Raw genomic sequence first — 17,599 nt, 5'->3', positions numbered from 1 at the left:
TCCAGCTGTTGTTAGTTTTTATTGGCAGTGTTGTATTTTCCACTGTTAGATTTAACTTGTATAAACACATTATTATATCTTAGTTCATAAGCAAGGTAGTAATTTCATTGTACAGGAAAACGTGTTTCTAACTGCACATATGACAATAAACACTTTGAATTTAAATTTAATGTAATCCTTAATCACCCCACCACCTAGCAATTAAAATGAATAAATGACAGACCTTTTTTAATCTTGGTTTCCCCATTTAATTCAGTCTCCGTAAAATAATCACAGTCTGAATTTTGTTTCAATGTTTATATAGATCTGGGTCCATATCCATGATTACCATCAGTAATGTTGTTGTTTAGGTGGATCATTCGTATTTTCCCAAGTCTTCCATCGTTTTGATGAGGATTGGTTTTCCGTTCTCTTCTCCCAGTGGTGTGATGTAAATCCTGCAGTTCCTTGTCCACGTTTTTAGAATCTTTCCTCCTCCTAATAATAATTTTAATCAAATTACAGTTTACTTCAATCAAAGAAAAAAGTATTCAAATGCAAAAGAATATTTGAAACCCAAATAATTGCATTTGAACGCTTTTAAATTTTCTTTTGATTGAAGTGCTTTTTTTATTGAATTTTTTTATTTTTATTGAAGTGTTTTGTTGTTGTTGTTGTTGTTGTTGTTGATTGAATAATAAAGACACAAATCAAATCTACCTGGTACATGCAAAAATGAGTTGCGACGAATGTGTCAATCAAGTAATAGGGGCGGGATGTCTATGGCCTCTCAGCCAATCACAGTCGGCCCTGCTGAGGACGCGGTGCTAACAATAACAAACCCCCTGCTTCTCCTTCGTTTGCTTTATTATTTTATTGGGTTTTACCAACATTTTTCACATCAAAATCTATCTTTGTATCTCTGTGCGAGGTTTAGAAGTGTTGAATAGCCTGACGCTGTCTACCTTTATCCATTGTAAAGGTAGTGCAAACAGGAACTAGCTTCGCTTCGGCTCTAGCGGGATTGTAGCGACTCGAGACCCAGGTGCAGAAAAGCTTCACATTTGTCCAAACTGTTTATTTAAAGACGAATAACTCATCATCATCCACTGAGGCAACATGAGGGGCTCATACGGAGACAGAGACCGCGGCCGTGACAGAGGGTAAGGAGTCGGTCAAAGAAGCAGTTAGCATGGAAGCTAAAGCTAACTGAAGAGTGTTAACAGACATTAGCTCAGTGATGATTGAGGGATACGTCATCCAGACATTTATCAGCCCATTTCTCAGAGGTCTATAGACTACTGATATATCGTACTCAAGTAGAAGTACTGTTACTTCATTGAAATTGTACTCAAGTACAAGTAAGAAGTAGCAAAATTAAATAGTTCTAAAAGTAAAATTTATTAGTTACTTTCACCTCCTACGTTTATTGTAGTTAACTTTGCCACAGTTCTCTTGCATACAGTAAACATCTCAAGTATAAACTTACAAATAAAGATTTTTTTTTTTTTTTTTGCACAAATTGAACTTAATTTATTTTCCAAAAAGCATCTGTATAAAATAAAAAAATTGTCAAAATGTACAATTATTTTAAAAAAAAAAAGAAAGAAAAAAAAAAAAACACCAATTAATTAAATTCAAAATTAACATAAAATGTTCAGGATCTAAGTATAGCTAAATATATGAACTATAAAACAGATCAATGCCAAATGTACCATGTGGTAACAACATAATGGGGAAAAACCCCAACCTGAACCCAAGAAAGTGGCTGGGTGTTGATCAGAAAGGGCACGACTGAGAACATATGGATTGTGTTGGATAAAAAACAATAATAATAATAACTTACTCAGTAACGGTTGGGTTTAGAAATGTAACTAATTACTTTACTTCTTCTAAAACGTTAAGTACAATTAAAATAACTTATTTAGAAATATACTCAAACAAGTTCTGATGAACTACGACCTGGCCCACGGAACGTTTCCACGCCTAATAGCACGTACCACGTTCTCCAGAATTCAGTGAAATGACTTGGTTCCACCGAGTAAAACAAATCAAATTGTGCGGCGTATAATCGTAATCTATGTTGAATTGCCTTTGAAACAATATATCACACGACTACGTATGTTCCGATAAATTTAGAAATGTATCGGAACATAGTGAGACTAGACAACTTGTGACTGAAAAATATTCATTTTGTTTCTTCAAAAATAAAAATACTGTACTATTTTCTTTTATCTTTCATTGTCAAAAGAATCCCTTGATAAACTATGCAAAACAATGCAATTTAATTAAAAATAAATCCTGAATGAAATAAATAAAGAAATAAAAAAAGAAGCTATTCATTTAAATTCTGGCTCTACAGTAAAATATACAAAACTACATAATAGTTCCTTTTCTTTTTAAAAGTGCAACTGAAAATGTATTTTGTGCCCTAACAACTGGACTTCAAAACAAATTATATATCAAAGAAATAATATAAATAAACAAACTATGTCTTTCATTCTCTCTCTCTTGTTTTTCCCTTTCCTCTCTGTGCTCCTCTTACCTTAGATTTCACGTTCTTTCTTTCTCACCTCTTTCATTTTGTCTTGGGGAAGCCAAAATGCTTCCACACGTCTGATTTAAAACACGGTGGTGCGTCCTGCATTTCAAATTCTAAATAGGTAGCGCCCTTTGCTGTAAAAAAAAAAAATTGAAAGTACTGCGATTCAATTTCAGAGTATCAATGTGAACTGCAACACCTTTGAATCAATTTTTAACTGCCTCATGATTAATCTTTACATCCCTAACAAACAATATATGTACAGTTTACAGTGTCAAATAACCCAAGAATAAAAATTTACCAAAGGCTAACTGTATAAAAACACTATTACAGCGTGCAATATTGCCGACGATCAGGTTCATTTAATCGTGGCAACCAAAATCGTGATCACAATTAAAATTCGATTACTTGTGTAGCCCTAGTCTAAATTTTTGACAATACCAAAATATACAGAAATATAGGTACTTGTCCCAAAGGGTTGTGACCTCTGCTCCAAACCAGGGGTTCTCAATTCATGGGGCAGAACTGATAAACAAGTCATAGCCCTTTTTTTCATTGGATCACATACTTACTTATATTTACATTTTATTTATTTAAAACAGCAGAGTTTCTTCCTCACAGAATATCACAGTGTGTGTGTTTGTCTCTGATTGAAGGAGTCCTAGATTCAGCTCCAGCAGAAGTGGACCACCATCAGGGACAAAAAGGTTCGGCAATCCAGGGGATCGTCTACGGAAGAAGAGATGGGACCTGGATGATCTTCCCAAATTTGAGAAAAACTTTTACTCTGAACACTCAGAGGTGCATCGATTGAGCCAGGTGATACCACAGTGTTAATTACAGCTGTGTATAATCCTAATCTCAATCTGACACAGGGGAATCGATGACCAGTGCAGTAGCTTGTCAGTCATTACAGCTTTGTCAGTCAGTCAGTTTAAATTGTTTCATTCATTGGTAAATTAAAAAAATAGTTATTTATAGTACAGAATTAGCATTATTAGATCAATACAAAGGTAAAGAATACTGCTGTGCAATATGGAGAACATTTTATATCACGATATAGGTAGAATTATATCCTGATAACAATATATATACCCATATAGTTTTTCTCCCTTAAAATGTATGGAAAATTGGTATTTGTTAAATAAAACACAAAATAAATGGTGCTTCTCCTTTAAGAATCTTCTCAATAAAGGAATATTTGTGACTTTTGCTACATATACTGTTGTCACATGTTCTGATTTGTAAATGTGTATGTGGAAATTCCACCAGAGGGTGCAAGAACTAACAATAATGGTCACTGCTTTCATTTAAACTGTACCTGTAGTGAATTTTACTCCATCATAAATCATATATTATGATAGTAGAGGTTTGGTCAGGTTATCTTTTTTAAAAGTCCTTCTAGAGCAGCAGGAGATACCATTTGTGAGACACATTTGCAGCTATTTTGCTTAGAAGAGTCATATTGGCTGTAGTGACACAGTTTGTATCCAGACTAATTGATGATTCCGTTCGCTCCGGGGGACCTAATCTGTCCGAAAAAAGCAGCGTTTCACCTCTGCATACCATGAATTTTCTGTATCTTGTGTAGATTAGCCTGGCTGATGATATTTTAGCAACAGAGTGGGACCTAGAACACACACATTAAATTAGCGATATAAACGATAGTGTTATATCGCACAGCATTAGTAAAGAAAGATGATTAATGTTATGTAATCTGATTCTTTTTCTCACAGAAATATGCCTTTTAACATGTTTTAATTGTTTTTGTGCACAGTTGGTTTAACCTAAGGCTTCACGGTACATTTTTCATTTTTTGGCTGTTTTGTCCTCTCAGTACGACGTCGATGATTTTCGCAGGAAGAAAGAAATTACAGTTCGAGGCTCGAGCTGCCCAAAGCCCATCATCAGCTTCCACCAGGCCCATTTTCCCCGTAAGTGCTTTTTTGATCATTCTCTTTATTTCCTGAATCCACTTTAACACGTGTACGTGACTCTGTTTTTTTTCTCCTCAGAATATGTGATGGATGTGCTGAAGCAGCAGAATTTCAAGGAGCCCACTGCCATTCAGGCTCAGGGTTTCCCTTTGGCTCTCAGCGGCAGAGACATGGTGGGCATCGCTCAGACCGGCTCAGGGAAGACCCTTGCGGTGAGGCTCATCTTCTGCTGCCTCCATTAATACGATTTCACCCTTTTCATGTATTTTTTTATGTAACTTGCTCTTGTTTGTCTTATTTTAGTATCTACTGCCGGCCATCGTGCACATCAACCATCAGCCGTACTTGGAGCGCAGAGACGGACCCATTGTACGGGACGAACACTGATAAAAACCGCTGCCCAGTATCTATGAAGGATTTGATTGTTTGAAAATGTGTTTTTAATTAAGTCATAGAAATTACACCTATTAAAGTAAATACTGTACATACTCTGTAGATACTTTATTTAGACATTAGACAGTACTGGTTATTGTAACATTATCTTCTCTAAAAATCTTTTAATACATTGACCAAGTTAGTGCTTTTAAACATTTGTGATTGAGCTGAAGTTAGACAATCAGTGCGTTCACATGCAGCTTGAGACCAAATAAGTGTCTTAGTCCAATAGTAACTAGATTTTTAAATGCATGTAAACGTGTTTGCTCGGCTGTAATTGGACAAGCCATAGCTTGAGTAACACACTGAGATAATGCGATTGCTAATCAAGCTAATAGTAAACCTCTGTAAACATCTCTGCAGCATGACAGAGAGAAGAGAAAATAGAGAAACTCTGACTCATGCGTGTGTGTGTGCGTGTGTGTAACATCGTCATCTTTAACTTTTCCTGATTATTTAGCGCAACTAAAACTAGCACAAGTTGTCATTTTGACTGAAAACAATGGGATGTTCTTAAAAGTCCCATGTCATGTTATTTTTCACCCATCTCCATTTGTTCTAAGAACCACAAAAATATAGTATTTGAGGATTATTTTCCCAAACGTACTTGTTTTCCAGAGTTTTAGCCTCTGAAAAGTCACTTTCTGAGCAACTCTACACAAACTGGCTGATATCCGGCCTTCTTATGCATATTCGTGAGTGGGCGTGTCTAGAAACGGGACACTGACTCAAACCCTCTAACTAAGGATTGAGGGAATCAATGGAAAAAACACTTTGGGCATGTGTTTAAAGGCCAAATAGCACTTTTATGATGTTTAAAGCACAGAAAAGTCGTATTAGCTTAACATAGGCCCTTTAAACAGTAAAATAATCCCATTTTAAAAAGTTTAAAAAACAAATATGATGCATAACATTGTGTTTTGTTAGGCACAGATCTTCTAATAAGTACATTTCAAAGATTTTATGCCATTTTTGTGAAAACAGTGGAGGATCTCTTTAAGAAGTCCTCACTGTCACACATTAGCTTGTTTTGTAGTCTCATCGTCGGCTGACGTCATTTCCTGTGTCTCTCTTGCAGTGCTTGGTGTTGGCACCAACAAGAGAGCTAGCTCAGCAGGTCCAGCAGGTGGCGCATGACTATGGCAAAACCTCCTCCATCAAAAGCACGTGTGTGTATGGAGGTGCTCCCAAAGGACCACAGATCAGAGACTTGGAGAGAGGTAAACACATAAAGTCAATACTTAATCATTAACACGGGTTATTTGTATTAGCTTTTTGTATCCGGGTTTACATAACTTTACAAAAAAAACATCTGAGGCTTGATTAAGTGAGGCTTTGACTCTCTTAACCACACGTGTCAAACTCATGGCCCGGGGTCCAAATCCAGCCCTGAGAGCATCCACTTCGGCCCGCAGCAGAAAGCAAAGAAGTCAGAGAAACCATGACTTATTGTGTAAATTACCAACTAATTCAGTTGTAGATATCTCCAAATTAATACACAAATTCAATGAAACGCCACAATATTAGCATTTTAACATCATTTTTAATCTCAAAGAGCTCTACTCAATTTTTCCAAAATCTTGGAATTTTCTTCAAATTATTTTACACAATGTACATTACATAAAAATGTACCACAAAATCAAAGAAGTTGAAAGTGAAGATCCTTTAGGGACTGAAATCTGTCACTTATTGCTTTGATATTATCAGTGCCGTACATATTGTATGATTTATTTATACGTGGAAGTGCAAACTAGAGCGCAATAATGATTAAATTACTAATTTTCCGGCGCATAGGGGGGAGGGGGGTAAAGGCCTTTAAGATTGAACTGCTCTGTATTTGGCCCCTGAACTAAAATGAGTTTGAGACCCCTGCTCTAAACTGTGCTACATTTTTTCATGGAGGCGTTGAGATTTGCATCGCCACTCCGGGGCGTCTGATTGACTTCCTCGAGGCCGGAAAGACAAACCTGCGCCGCTGCACGTACCTGGTTCTGGACGAAGCCGACCGGATGCTGGACATGGGCTTTGAGCCCCAAATCCGTAAAATTGTGGATCAAATCAGGGTAAGGCTGACGTATATTTAGATCATACAGTATTTATCCATACTGAACACGATCACCTGTTTACAGTGTTTTTAGTCACTAGACAAACATCCTTGGGCTCTTACATTGATTCACTTGTGTGGGTTTGTACCAGCCTGACAGACAGACCCTAATGTGGAGCGCTACTTGGCCTAAAGAAGTTCGTCAGCTGGCTGAGGACTTCTTGAAGGACTACGTGCAGATCAATGTTGGTGCTCTGGAGCTCAGCGCCAACCACAATATCCTTCAGATCGTGGATGTTTGCAGCGAAGGAGAAAAAGATCACAAGTAAAGATCAGATCTATGTTTTGTGTCGTGGTGGTATATATATATATATATATATATATATCACACTCTATGGGCTAATTTTTTTTCTTCATTCAGGTTGATGCAGCTGATGGAAGAGATCATGGCTGAGAAAGAAAACAAAACCATAATTTTTGTGGAAACCAAGAAAAGGTGTGACGAGCTCACACGGAGGATGAGGCGTGACGGGTAAGTGTATCCTGCACATGCTCAAAGCTTCTGGAGATAATCTTTTTTTAATCAGATAACGACAAAGTTTAGGCCCCATAGATCTATACATTTCAGATCATTTGCCAAAACAAGTTCGGATGAACAACCGCCAGGCCCGCGAAACGTCTCCACGCCAAATAGCACGTACCATGTTCCCGAGAATTCAGTCAAATGACCCGGTTCCATTCATATATTGGTATGTGCCAATGATTCCGTACCACCAACTGCTGCAATATTTGACTAACAAATAAATGAGAAAACAATGGGCCCCTAATCAATGTTCCCATAAATTTGGAAATTTCAAAGAAAGGGCTCAGAGCATCTCATCATAATCATTCAAAGAGTATTCATACCAAACTGCATTTTGATCTAATGAGAACTAACGGAGGAGTAGTCTTTTGAAAAATGGCACCCCCGTGACACATACGGGGACTCGGGCCAATGATTCGGTACCACAAACCGTCATAATATTTGACTTGCAAATAAGTAAGAAATCCACTTTCTTTTTTCTTCTTCTTTGGGTCCCCCTGAGCCCCAAATCAAAAATCGGACTCCAAGCGTCGATGCAAACGGCGATGTGTACACATCCATAGATTATGCATACCAAATAAGCTTGATTCATTCACGATTAACAGAGGAGTAGCGATTTGAACTAGTGTACACAACAAGAACGACAACAAAAAGAGTGGCGTTTTGAGTCCGATAGCCTGGCCTAAAAAAAAAATGTAAAGGGTTGAAATTGCCGTTTGAAAGTTTGTTTTGATCTCCACTGTAAACACTTTTATTGACATTGTTAAACAAATTTTGCACATTGCATTATGGGATGTGGAGTCCAGTAGACGGATGCTTATACAAATGTTTTTTCTTCATTCTTACTGTGTTTTCCCCAAAAAACTCTGCCAAAGTGACTTCCCAACACATTTCTGGTGTTTTCACTTAAAGTTGTGTCAAAACAATGGCTGATGTTTATTTCGAGGATTTCGTAGAAAGATCCAAATCTGGCCGAGTTGAGTTGATGTCCCAGGGAATACCGGGAAACAAAATAGAACAAATATAGAGTCAAGCAAATTACTGTCCTCCATTTGTGGTAAAAGTCTGACGCATGACTGCGTATCAGAAGCAGAATCTGGTTTCAGTTTGTCAGCGCACGTTTCACAGAGATCCTCTTAACTACATCATGACAATACTTGGTCTGCGTTATAAAGATCATTATTTGGATGGGAATAAACAAGAAATGATCCACGCCACAAGCAAAGCACACGGATCACACGGAACTCTGTGACTTCAATGCACTTTGTATTTTAATGAGTGAACAGATTTAATTTGACTCTCGTCCAGCAGCCCTGCCAGTTATAGACCTGTACATTATTATTTAATGTGTGAGTGAGTTCAAGTTAAACATTTTATTTTTCTATTTTATATTGTGCATTGTTGGCATGTCAGTGCTAAATAATATTGATTGATTTATTATTTGTAGCAATAATATCAATTTATACAATCACAATGTTTACATTTTAGTGAGCCATAAATGCAATTGGACTAATCATTCACTTTGTTTTATTGTTACGGCCAAAAAATAATTTATTTCGGTTCATCCTTATTTAAAACATTACCAAATGTATCTGCATTGTCATGTGAGAGCCATATGGTTTCTCTCTTAGGTGGCCCGCTATGTGTATTCATGGTGACAAGAGCCAGCCTGAGAGAGACTGGGTATTAACAGGTGAGAGCAGCGCGCGCACACACACACACACACACACACACACACACACACACACACACACACGAGTCAGAGTTTCTATATTTTCTCTTCTTTCTGTCATGTTGCAGAGTTTCGAAGTGGCAAAGCTCCCATCCTCATTGCTACGGATGTGGCTTCTCGTGGTTTGGGTATGTAACGTCTGCTCAAAGGCAAACATCTTGCACCTGATGTATTTGAACAGTACTGGGTGAGAACAAACATACAGGTAGAATGTTTATGAGTTAATTCATCCTCGTGAAGGAAGTGTAGTGATTCCAGGAGCTCAACAGGATGTGAAAGACGATCAGAAGGTTTCAAGTAACATGGGATAAAATGTGGTACAAAACTCCTCATCATACGTGTTCACATTATATACACAGATATTAAGTCATATGGCAAGAATCATATCTCAATGTATTTTTCTATTATATTGTGCAAAGTGCCACACAGACACTTTAATTAGCACAATGTTAACACACAGAAAATAAATGAATGATTGTGAATGACCTGTGATGTTTTTGTTGACGGGGCGAGGCCTGTAAAGCTGGCCCCTTACACTACAGTCGACCTTTTTAACCTAATTCTGTGTTCATTTCTTTTTCATTTTGTTTTTTATTTGTTTCCAAAGTCTCTCTTCTGGCAACTAGAAGCGCTCAGGCCGTCGGGAGCCTGCAGCCGGACCCAGGCATGACTAATCAAGAGCTGACTGGAGGAGAGAGACGGCCTCTGATTAATCAGTCACAGCCCACCTATCAAAGTCCAACCCCCCATACCCCCTCCCCGTCCAGGACTCTGGCTGCCTGGGTGCTGCTGCGGGGAGTGAAAGGCACGCACTCTGTGATGCTGGGCTTCCAAATTTGACCGTGGGCTTAAGGGGCGGCGGTCAGCAGAGAGGGCGAAGAGGGGCGAGTGAAGGAGGCTGGACTTCCTTCATCACCGTAACCATGGTAGCCAGCCAGCCAAAGTGCCTTTGAAAGTTGAGGTTTGAGGAGGGCCTTTACAAACATTTCACCTGAATTGGCGCCGATCAACACATTTACTGTAGTTTCAACACGAAGAGTTTCTTTGCAAGAAGAAGAAGACAAAGAAAGCGACAACGGAGGCTGGAAGTAGCCATACCCTCTGACCTCTGACCTGCCCCCTGATTTCAGCCCCTGACGCCCACCCCCCAACACTGGCTGTGCCGGCCGGCCTCTCCCTCTGCGGACGTCATGTCTGGTCCTGGCTGGCAGGAGTCCTGGCCTGGAGGAAGCACCTCTCCAAAAACACACCCTCTCTTCACCTGTTTGTCTGTCTTTTCTCTTTACTCTTCACTTCATCTCTGCCTTCTTTCTTTTTCTTGTTGTTTTTCCTTTGATATCTTCTTCCCCTGACCCTCACATGGTCCATGTGTCAGGCTGTCACACCCTTTTGTCACAAGAGCTTTGGCTATTTATACATCTTTCTCAGCACTGCTGCAAATTATTCAGTAATCAAATCCAACAGCAGATATTTCCCATTGCAGTTATTTTGGCCTCCCACACAAAGCTCTTAAAAAACACACACGCACAAGCCAGGAGATAGAGATGTAACCAGAAACAATTGGCTCATTCAGACTCGTGCCAGTTCACATGATCCACGTCAGATATTCCTCTCCTTTTTTTACAGAAGCAGGCAGATGATAAAGCAACAGGGCCGTTACCGTATGGGCTCTTAGTGGTAAACTGTTTAACTGCCATTTTCCTAGATTAATAAGAAAGAAAAGAGGACTGAAGGGAAAAATAATTTTCAATGATAATGATACAAAAGGAAAGCATAGTCCCAAACCAGTAGAGATTAGAGATTTTCAACTTTTATCACAGCGAGGGCCACATGATTACCAATCATGTCACTATTTACAATAATGACAAATCTCAGCATTAATACGTGGAAAAACAAAGGGTTTGTGTTTGTGTGTTTTGTCTCATTTTGTGTGTTTTTGATGTTGCTTTGTGTATGTTTGGTGTTGCGAGTTACTTTTTATTTTTTGTTGTCATTTGTGTATATTTCTTTTATTTTCAGTAGTGTTCATGTGTGTTTTTGTTGTCCTTTTATGTATTTTTTACATATTTTTGTGTTTTTATTCATTTTCTTCTATGTATTTCTGTTGTCCTTTTGTGTATTTTTAATGTCCCTTATGTATTTTTGTGTTTTTATGTTTATTTTATCTATTTTCATTGTTTTTTTATGTTTTTTTTCCTCGCCGTTTTGTGTATTTTATTGTTCTTTTGTGTTCTCTTTGAGTAATTTTATGTTGTGTGTTTACTTAGGGGGCTGCACAAAATAAGACAAAGGGCCGCATGTGAACAGTAACAATAAGACTTGGAAAGCACAGTTTCTTGTTGCTTCTTTAACCAAGTGTTAACCCCCCCCCAAAAAAAAAACAATGATGCAGTGTTTTAGTTTTACTTTTAGCCCATCCAAGGGTTATTTTAACATAAAGAAGGTCAGTTTGTGCTCCGTTTGTTCTCACTATTTGAACAGAGGGAGGCTCAGGTTTAGGGGTGTGTGTGGGAGGGGTCAGAGGTCACTTTGTTTCCATCACTAAGTCTGACACAGGGTAAGTACTGGACATCCACCCCCCACCCCCTCCTTTACCATGTCCTGCTCTGTGAGCCTTCATCGTGTTTCCTCTTAATCAGCATTTTTTTTTTTTAGAGAAAATTCACATTTCACATTCAATTAAGATTTTGAATCGACTTCTTTTTTTCAAAATTTTGTAGCAAACCTCTAATAATTTTTAGCCTTTTTCAGTTCATTTTATATTTGCATGTAAAGTCATTCTCTAAAACAAATACTTGACAGGTAAGTCCTTTAACAGAACAGGTCCAGGTATCTCGTTTCTGACACTTAAAATTACCCGTAGCAAATTATTTCAACCTGCATTGGTTTTGTTCTCATTTTGGTCCGTTTTTTTCTTCCCACGTCATGCCATCGCCGCCACGTGAAGATGTGGAGGACGTCAAGTTTGTCATCAACTACGACTATCCCAACTCGTCTGAAGACTACATCCACCGTATCGGGCGCACAGCACGCAGCACCAACAAAGGCACGGCTTACACCTTCTTCACTCCGGGGAACGTTCGCCAGGCCCGGGAGCTGGTTCGGGTCCTGGAGGAGGCCAGACAGGCCGTCAACCCCAAACTGCTGCAGCTCGTCGACGCCGGACGTGGAGGTGGAGGTGAATAACGAACACACAGACACAGGGAAGGGATGTGTCCAACAATGCAGTGTGTGTCACAGGCAGGATTCATACAGAGATGCAAACATATCATTATACAATTAATTTGTGATATAAATGATGATGTCAATTGATACTAAAAGTTGCAGTACCTGGAACTGACCTTAATCGTGTTTAACTTAATAACCACATATTATTGTAGTAATTGTTAAAATCATTGTGTAGGTCAGTGGTTCCCAAACTGGGGGGCATGGCGTCATAACCGGGGCTTTGCTGAAACTTGAGCATAAAAAATAGAAAATGTTTTTTTCTTTGCACTCTATTATTAACGAGTGTCATTCTTGGGTTTTTTCACGCGATTTGAAGAGCAGTACAAATTTTAAATATTTCAAAAAAAATTTTTTTTTTTTGCCGCGATGTGGGAGCTTTGACAGTTTTTTCATTTCTCAAAGGGCGGAGCAGCAGAAAAAGTTGGGAACCACTGTGGTAGGGCCAGGTTACGGAGTGTACTATCCAAGACAAGGTCAAACATATTCATTTGTATACTGTACTGTATAGTACATTTCATACACAAGGCATTTCAATGTGCTTTACATGAACAAAAAGTGCAACAGAAAACATTTAACAGTTTAAAAATCAATAAGAATATTAAAATCAGAAGTAAAAACATGAAATCAAAGATAATATGATTAAAAATCTCTCTCTCAATCATACGCAGTAGAAAAAAATAGTCCCTTTAACTTGGATTTTAAAATGTTCACATGTGACGCTGACTTCAGCTCTGCTTGCAGTTTGTTCCACTTTTTTGCAGCATAACAACTAAAAGCAGCGTTGCCATGTCAACCAATATTTCCTTCTGGGCTTGAAGTGTAGGATAGTTTTCACCCCAGGGCAAAATAATGCAGTATGTCAGACCTCTCTTTAAAGTCACCGAGTTACTGTGTCCACATGAGCCACATCAGCCGGGAAAACTCTGATGTTAAATTTTTAAATGCTTAAATAAGCTTTAGCTTGCATTGCTAATACTGGCGACCGTGGCTCAGGTGGTAGAGGGTCGTCTTCTGATCGAGAGGTTGGGGGTTCGATCCCAGTACCTGACTGTGTCGAAGTGTCCTTGGGCAAGACACTGAACCCTGAGTTGCTCCCAGTGGTCGACTAGCGCCTTGCATGGCAGTCCTGTCCTATTGGTGTGTGAATGTGAGAGTGATTGGGTGAATGAGCTGATATGTAAAGCGCTTTGAGACTGCTTCAGTGTGGGAATAAAGCGCTATATAAAATCAAGTCCATTTATCATTTACTGTAAACAATATATGAATCTGCCATTAACAGAAGTCAGGTTACGCTGGACCATAGTCCAATCGTTCTCAACATTTTCAAAGTGGGGAATACCCCACTTTGAACGAAGGTGAACTTTCAATTCCCACCTGCGCCCATTGGCCCCCAAATAATAACAAATAACACATTTTCAAATGTATTGAGCCAACAGGCAACAAGTAAGATCATGTTTCATAATAAATCAAAAACTAAAACTAATCACCTGCATAAAAGAAACAAATGTTAATGGGCAGCAGTCAACAATACAAGAAATAAAGAAACATTGTTTGCAATATGTGCCAAAAAGCTTAAGAAAACAAAAAAGGAATACACTTTTTAAGTCAGCTATTGAAAGTTTGTTTAATGTTCCACTCCATGTAAAGTAAATAATTATTTATGCATTTTAATTCCACGTTACATTGTGTTGCCGATCTAATGCAGTCTAATACATGTTTAAGCTTCTCATTATTACTTTCTCTGTGTGTAGGGTTAGGTGTTAATGATCTTTATTGTCAATGAAAAATGAAGATTGGCATGAAATTGAAAATATCCTGTAGTCGCTTCAGTTGAACGACACTTATTGACAGCCTTCATGACACCTTATTCCTGCTAATGACTGGTATTATGTCAATAATGACAGCGTAATGTCAGCCTTCATGTATGAAAATTCAAGTAAAGTGTTACCCTATATTCATATCAAAGTGAAATTCAAAGTTAAATATATATTGGACTTATATTGGGTTATATAGTGAATATTTTCCTCTGTCTGACCACACTGATTTTGTTTGGATTTGTAGGTGGCCACTCTCGCTTCCGAGGCCGCTCCAACAACAACAATAATAATCCCAACCTGATGTTCCAGGACGAGTGCGAGCGGCAGATGCGCGGCAGCAGCAGCAGCTACAGCCGAGACTCTGAGCGCTCGTCTTCTTCGTCGTACAGGGAGCGAAGCAGCAGCAGCAGGGATGGAGGACGCAGCTCCAACTCCTACGAGCACAAAAACAACAGCAACCATCACAGCAGCAGCAGCCAATACAATGGCTCCAGAGCACCACAGGCTCCGCCCTCTTCCTCAGGCCCGCAGCCTCTGATGTCCCAGCAGTTCAGCTCTCCTCAGCCTGTGATGGGCCTGATGGGACAGGCTCCATTTCAGTTCACGCCTCAGCCACCGCCGCCGCCTTCTTTGCTGTCAGGCAGGAAGTAAGACGATGTGTGCATCACTCTCACACGACACTCATCTACACATTTCACTTAGCTTTGGCCGCTACACGTTTGTACATCTGTGCTTTAAAAACGTGTAAATGAACTTAACGTTAGACTAAACTTACGGTATTGTTTAGATAAACAGAAGATGAACTGACTCAGTCATTGTTGTCTTAGTAAAAACAGGATTTTGTATTGTGTGTGTGCGCTGAAAGCAAAGATTTGTATCCCCTTTAGGTGTGTCAAAGGTAGGTGTTCATTGTTGCGTTTTGAAGTTCTATTTCATAATATTTTGTGAGATGTCTCATTATGGATGCACACTCCTAAATGAAGCATTTTCTCAATCTGCCAATCCTGATTGGCTGATGAAGCATGTCTGTCTGCCAGGGACACTCCCACCTCCTATAAAAGGAGTGAGCGGACAGACGCGCCCCAATCAAACACCTCTTCTCCTCTCAGCCATTTCACGTTTTTCTTGTTTTGTCAGCTTAACAGTCCACAGGAGGATCTTTGGTTTCCAGTCGACGGACGCCGATAAGACTAACGCCTTGCTTGAACCACACCAGGATGAGAAGAATCGCAAGGTCGGAGCTCCCAGACATCAGCACACCAGCTATAGTCTCAGGCCCACTGCCCTCGACGCCTCCGGGCTCGTGCGCACCTTGGTCCTCCCTCTGGGCTCTCACGACAGTGAACAACCCAGCTCCAAGCTCCTATACCACAGTATCCGAGCTGTCGAACGCCAGCCTGCCAGCTGTTGTCTCGAACCAAATGCTGTCCTTGACGCTCCAGCACATATTGGCCTACATCCCTGCTAGCACCAGTGCGAGCCACCTCGTGGTAGCTCAGGCTAATCCACCTGCTCTCCCTGCCTGCATCAGCACAGCGATGGAAGCCAAGGCCCCTCTCACCAAGGGAACGGGATGTTCCGGGGTTTGCCTTTGTCCATGTGGAAGTAAAATCTCCAGGAGGGACACACACAAGGTTTACTCAAACTGCCTGGTTTTGGAACATGCCCAACATTAGCTAGCCGATCTGGGATTCATGGTGAATGCGTGTTGTCCTCTACACAGGAAATAATCTTCCTGGGTCTGCCCCTGCGCTCAGTGCCTTTCACCACGCACCTTACGATGGAGCGGGTGAAGACGTTCAGGACATGTTTCACACGGTTACTCGAGTTGATGGCTTCAGCCATCCTCGTGATCCTCCTTGGTCGCCTCCACATGAGGCTGTGAGTGGCCTCACATGAGCTCAATCCTGTGCGTCATGGCGCATGTAAAGTGTTGGTTATGCCGGAGTGCTGCGCAGCTCTGCACCACTGGCTGGCCTTGGGCTTCTTGAGGCACGGTGTACCTATGGGCACCATTATGTCCAGGAAGGTGATCTCCACAGACGCCAGCCTGACGGGCTGGGGTGGGGTTCATGAAGGCAGATCTGTGAGGGGCCGCTGGAATGCAGACTTCCAGCGCTCTCACATAAATTATTTGGAACTGTCAGCAGTGTTCCTCTCGCTGATACGCTACTTTTCGTCTCTCGTGGGACATCATGTCCTGTTGAGGACAAACAATACCATGACCATGGGGTACATCAACAGTCAGGGCAATTTGTGCAGTGGCAAGTTGGACCTCACCCCTCACGTTTGTCCGCTTTTACTTGCTGGACGTTTCTGCCCCGTGCGTGGCACTGGTGGTTCTACTGTTCTGATGTGTACAGACTTCTGCCCTGCGGGCTGGTATCTCGACAAGCATGTCTGCAATACAGGAGCTACCATATCCCATAGTGAGACATCTCACGAAATATTATGAAATAAAACTTAAAGTTATTTACATAACCCCATTTCTATGAGTAATATGAGATGTCTCACCAGACAACCCTTCTTGCTCGAAAAAGGAGAAGAGGTGCTTATTTTGAATGGGGCGCGTCTGTCGCTCACTTCTTTTATAGGAGGTGGGAGTGTCCCTGGCAGACAGACGCGCTTCACCAGCCAATTAAGATTGGCAGATTGAGAAAATACTTCTGAGGGCTGCAGATCGGAGTGTGCATCCCATAGTGAGACATCTCACTCATATTACTCATAGAATCGGGGTTATGTAATTAACCTAAAGTTTTGTGTCTTCCTTGGTGTTACTGGATAACTCAGCCTTACAGAGGATGTATTCACAGAGAACCACACGTACACAGGAGCTTCTGTTCCTAAAGGGAAGATTTAATCTCCGTCACATTTAAAGGGGAATGAAACACTTTGATGAGAGGATATATTTTGATTTGTCTGTAGAAAAGCATTGTGTTACTCTCCCGTTAAAAGCAGGTTTATTTTTACAGACTTGTTTACACGTTTATTAAACCACTCACTATACAAACTTTTTGAGTTTGTCTTCTGTACGGATTGACTTTCATTATTAAACTTTTCTTTTACTTTTCTGATGAACTGGTTCACTATCAACTTCAATAGGTTTATATAGTAAAATAATAATAGTAAGTTATTTTAAGCACCTAATTTTATCTGTGCATTAAATCCCCATCAAAATAAAAGCAAATGTACTTTTTTAGGCCAAGGCAAAAGTTTAGAACAGTTGTACTCGAGTGTGATCATTCCCATCAATCACATGCGAGTATTTAAATTAAAAAAAAAAAACTATGAACAAACCAGAA

General features: G+C 40.0%; 1 protein-coding gene across 2 annotated transcripts; it reads left to right on the top strand.

The window, feature by feature from the left end:
* The first annotated feature begins 786 nt into the window (after window positions 1-786).
* On the top strand, window positions 787-17,307 carry ddx17 (DEAD-box helicase 17). 2 transcript variants are annotated; one of them, XM_028456211.1, is made up of 13 exons: window positions 787-1,142; window positions 3,178-3,340; window positions 4,359-4,455; window positions 4,537-4,670; window positions 4,762-4,827; window positions 5,972-6,113; window positions 6,796-6,956; window positions 7,090-7,262; window positions 7,359-7,469; window positions 9,152-9,213; window positions 9,321-9,380; window positions 12,200-12,430; window positions 14,542-17,307. In XM_028456211.1, exons 1-13 carry the CDS (start codon window positions 1,099-1,101, stop codon window positions 14,946-14,948), a joined length of 1,851 nt encoding a protein of 616 aa, XP_028312012.1. In that variant the 5' UTR covers window positions 787-1,098; the 3' UTR covers window positions 14,949-17,307. The 2 variants fall into 2 exon arrangements, with proteins under 2 accessions (XP_028312012.1, XP_028312011.1); XM_028456210.1 differs by lacking the exons at window positions 12,200-12,430; window positions 14,542-17,307 and adding an exon at window positions 9,860-11,236.
* The last annotated feature ends 292 nt before the right edge of the window (window positions 17,308-17,599 follow it).

Source organism: Gouania willdenowi, chromosome 8 (assembly GCF_900634775.1).
Source record: "Gouania willdenowi chromosome 8, fGouWil2.1, whole genome shotgun sequence".
NCBI lineage: Eukaryota > Metazoa > Chordata > Actinopteri > Blenniiformes > Gobiesocidae > Gouania > Gouania willdenowi.
This window is presented reverse-complemented; position numbering and strand designations above follow the sequence as displayed.

Bases quoted from the DNA above. Each gene is read 5' to 3' on its own strand.
- ddx17 (XM_028456211.1), top strand. From the start codon at position 1,099: ATGAGGGGCTCATACGGAGACAGAGACCGCGGCCGTGACAGAGG. The intron at 7,263-7,358 runs GTAAAGATCAGA...TTCTTCATTCAG, and splicing joins GAAGGAGAAAAAGATCACAA to GTTGATGCAGCTGATGGAAG. The intron at 9,381-12,199 runs GTATGTAACGTC...CGCCACGTGAAG, and splicing joins TGTGGCTTCTCGTGGTTTGG to ATGTGGAGGACGTCAAGTTT.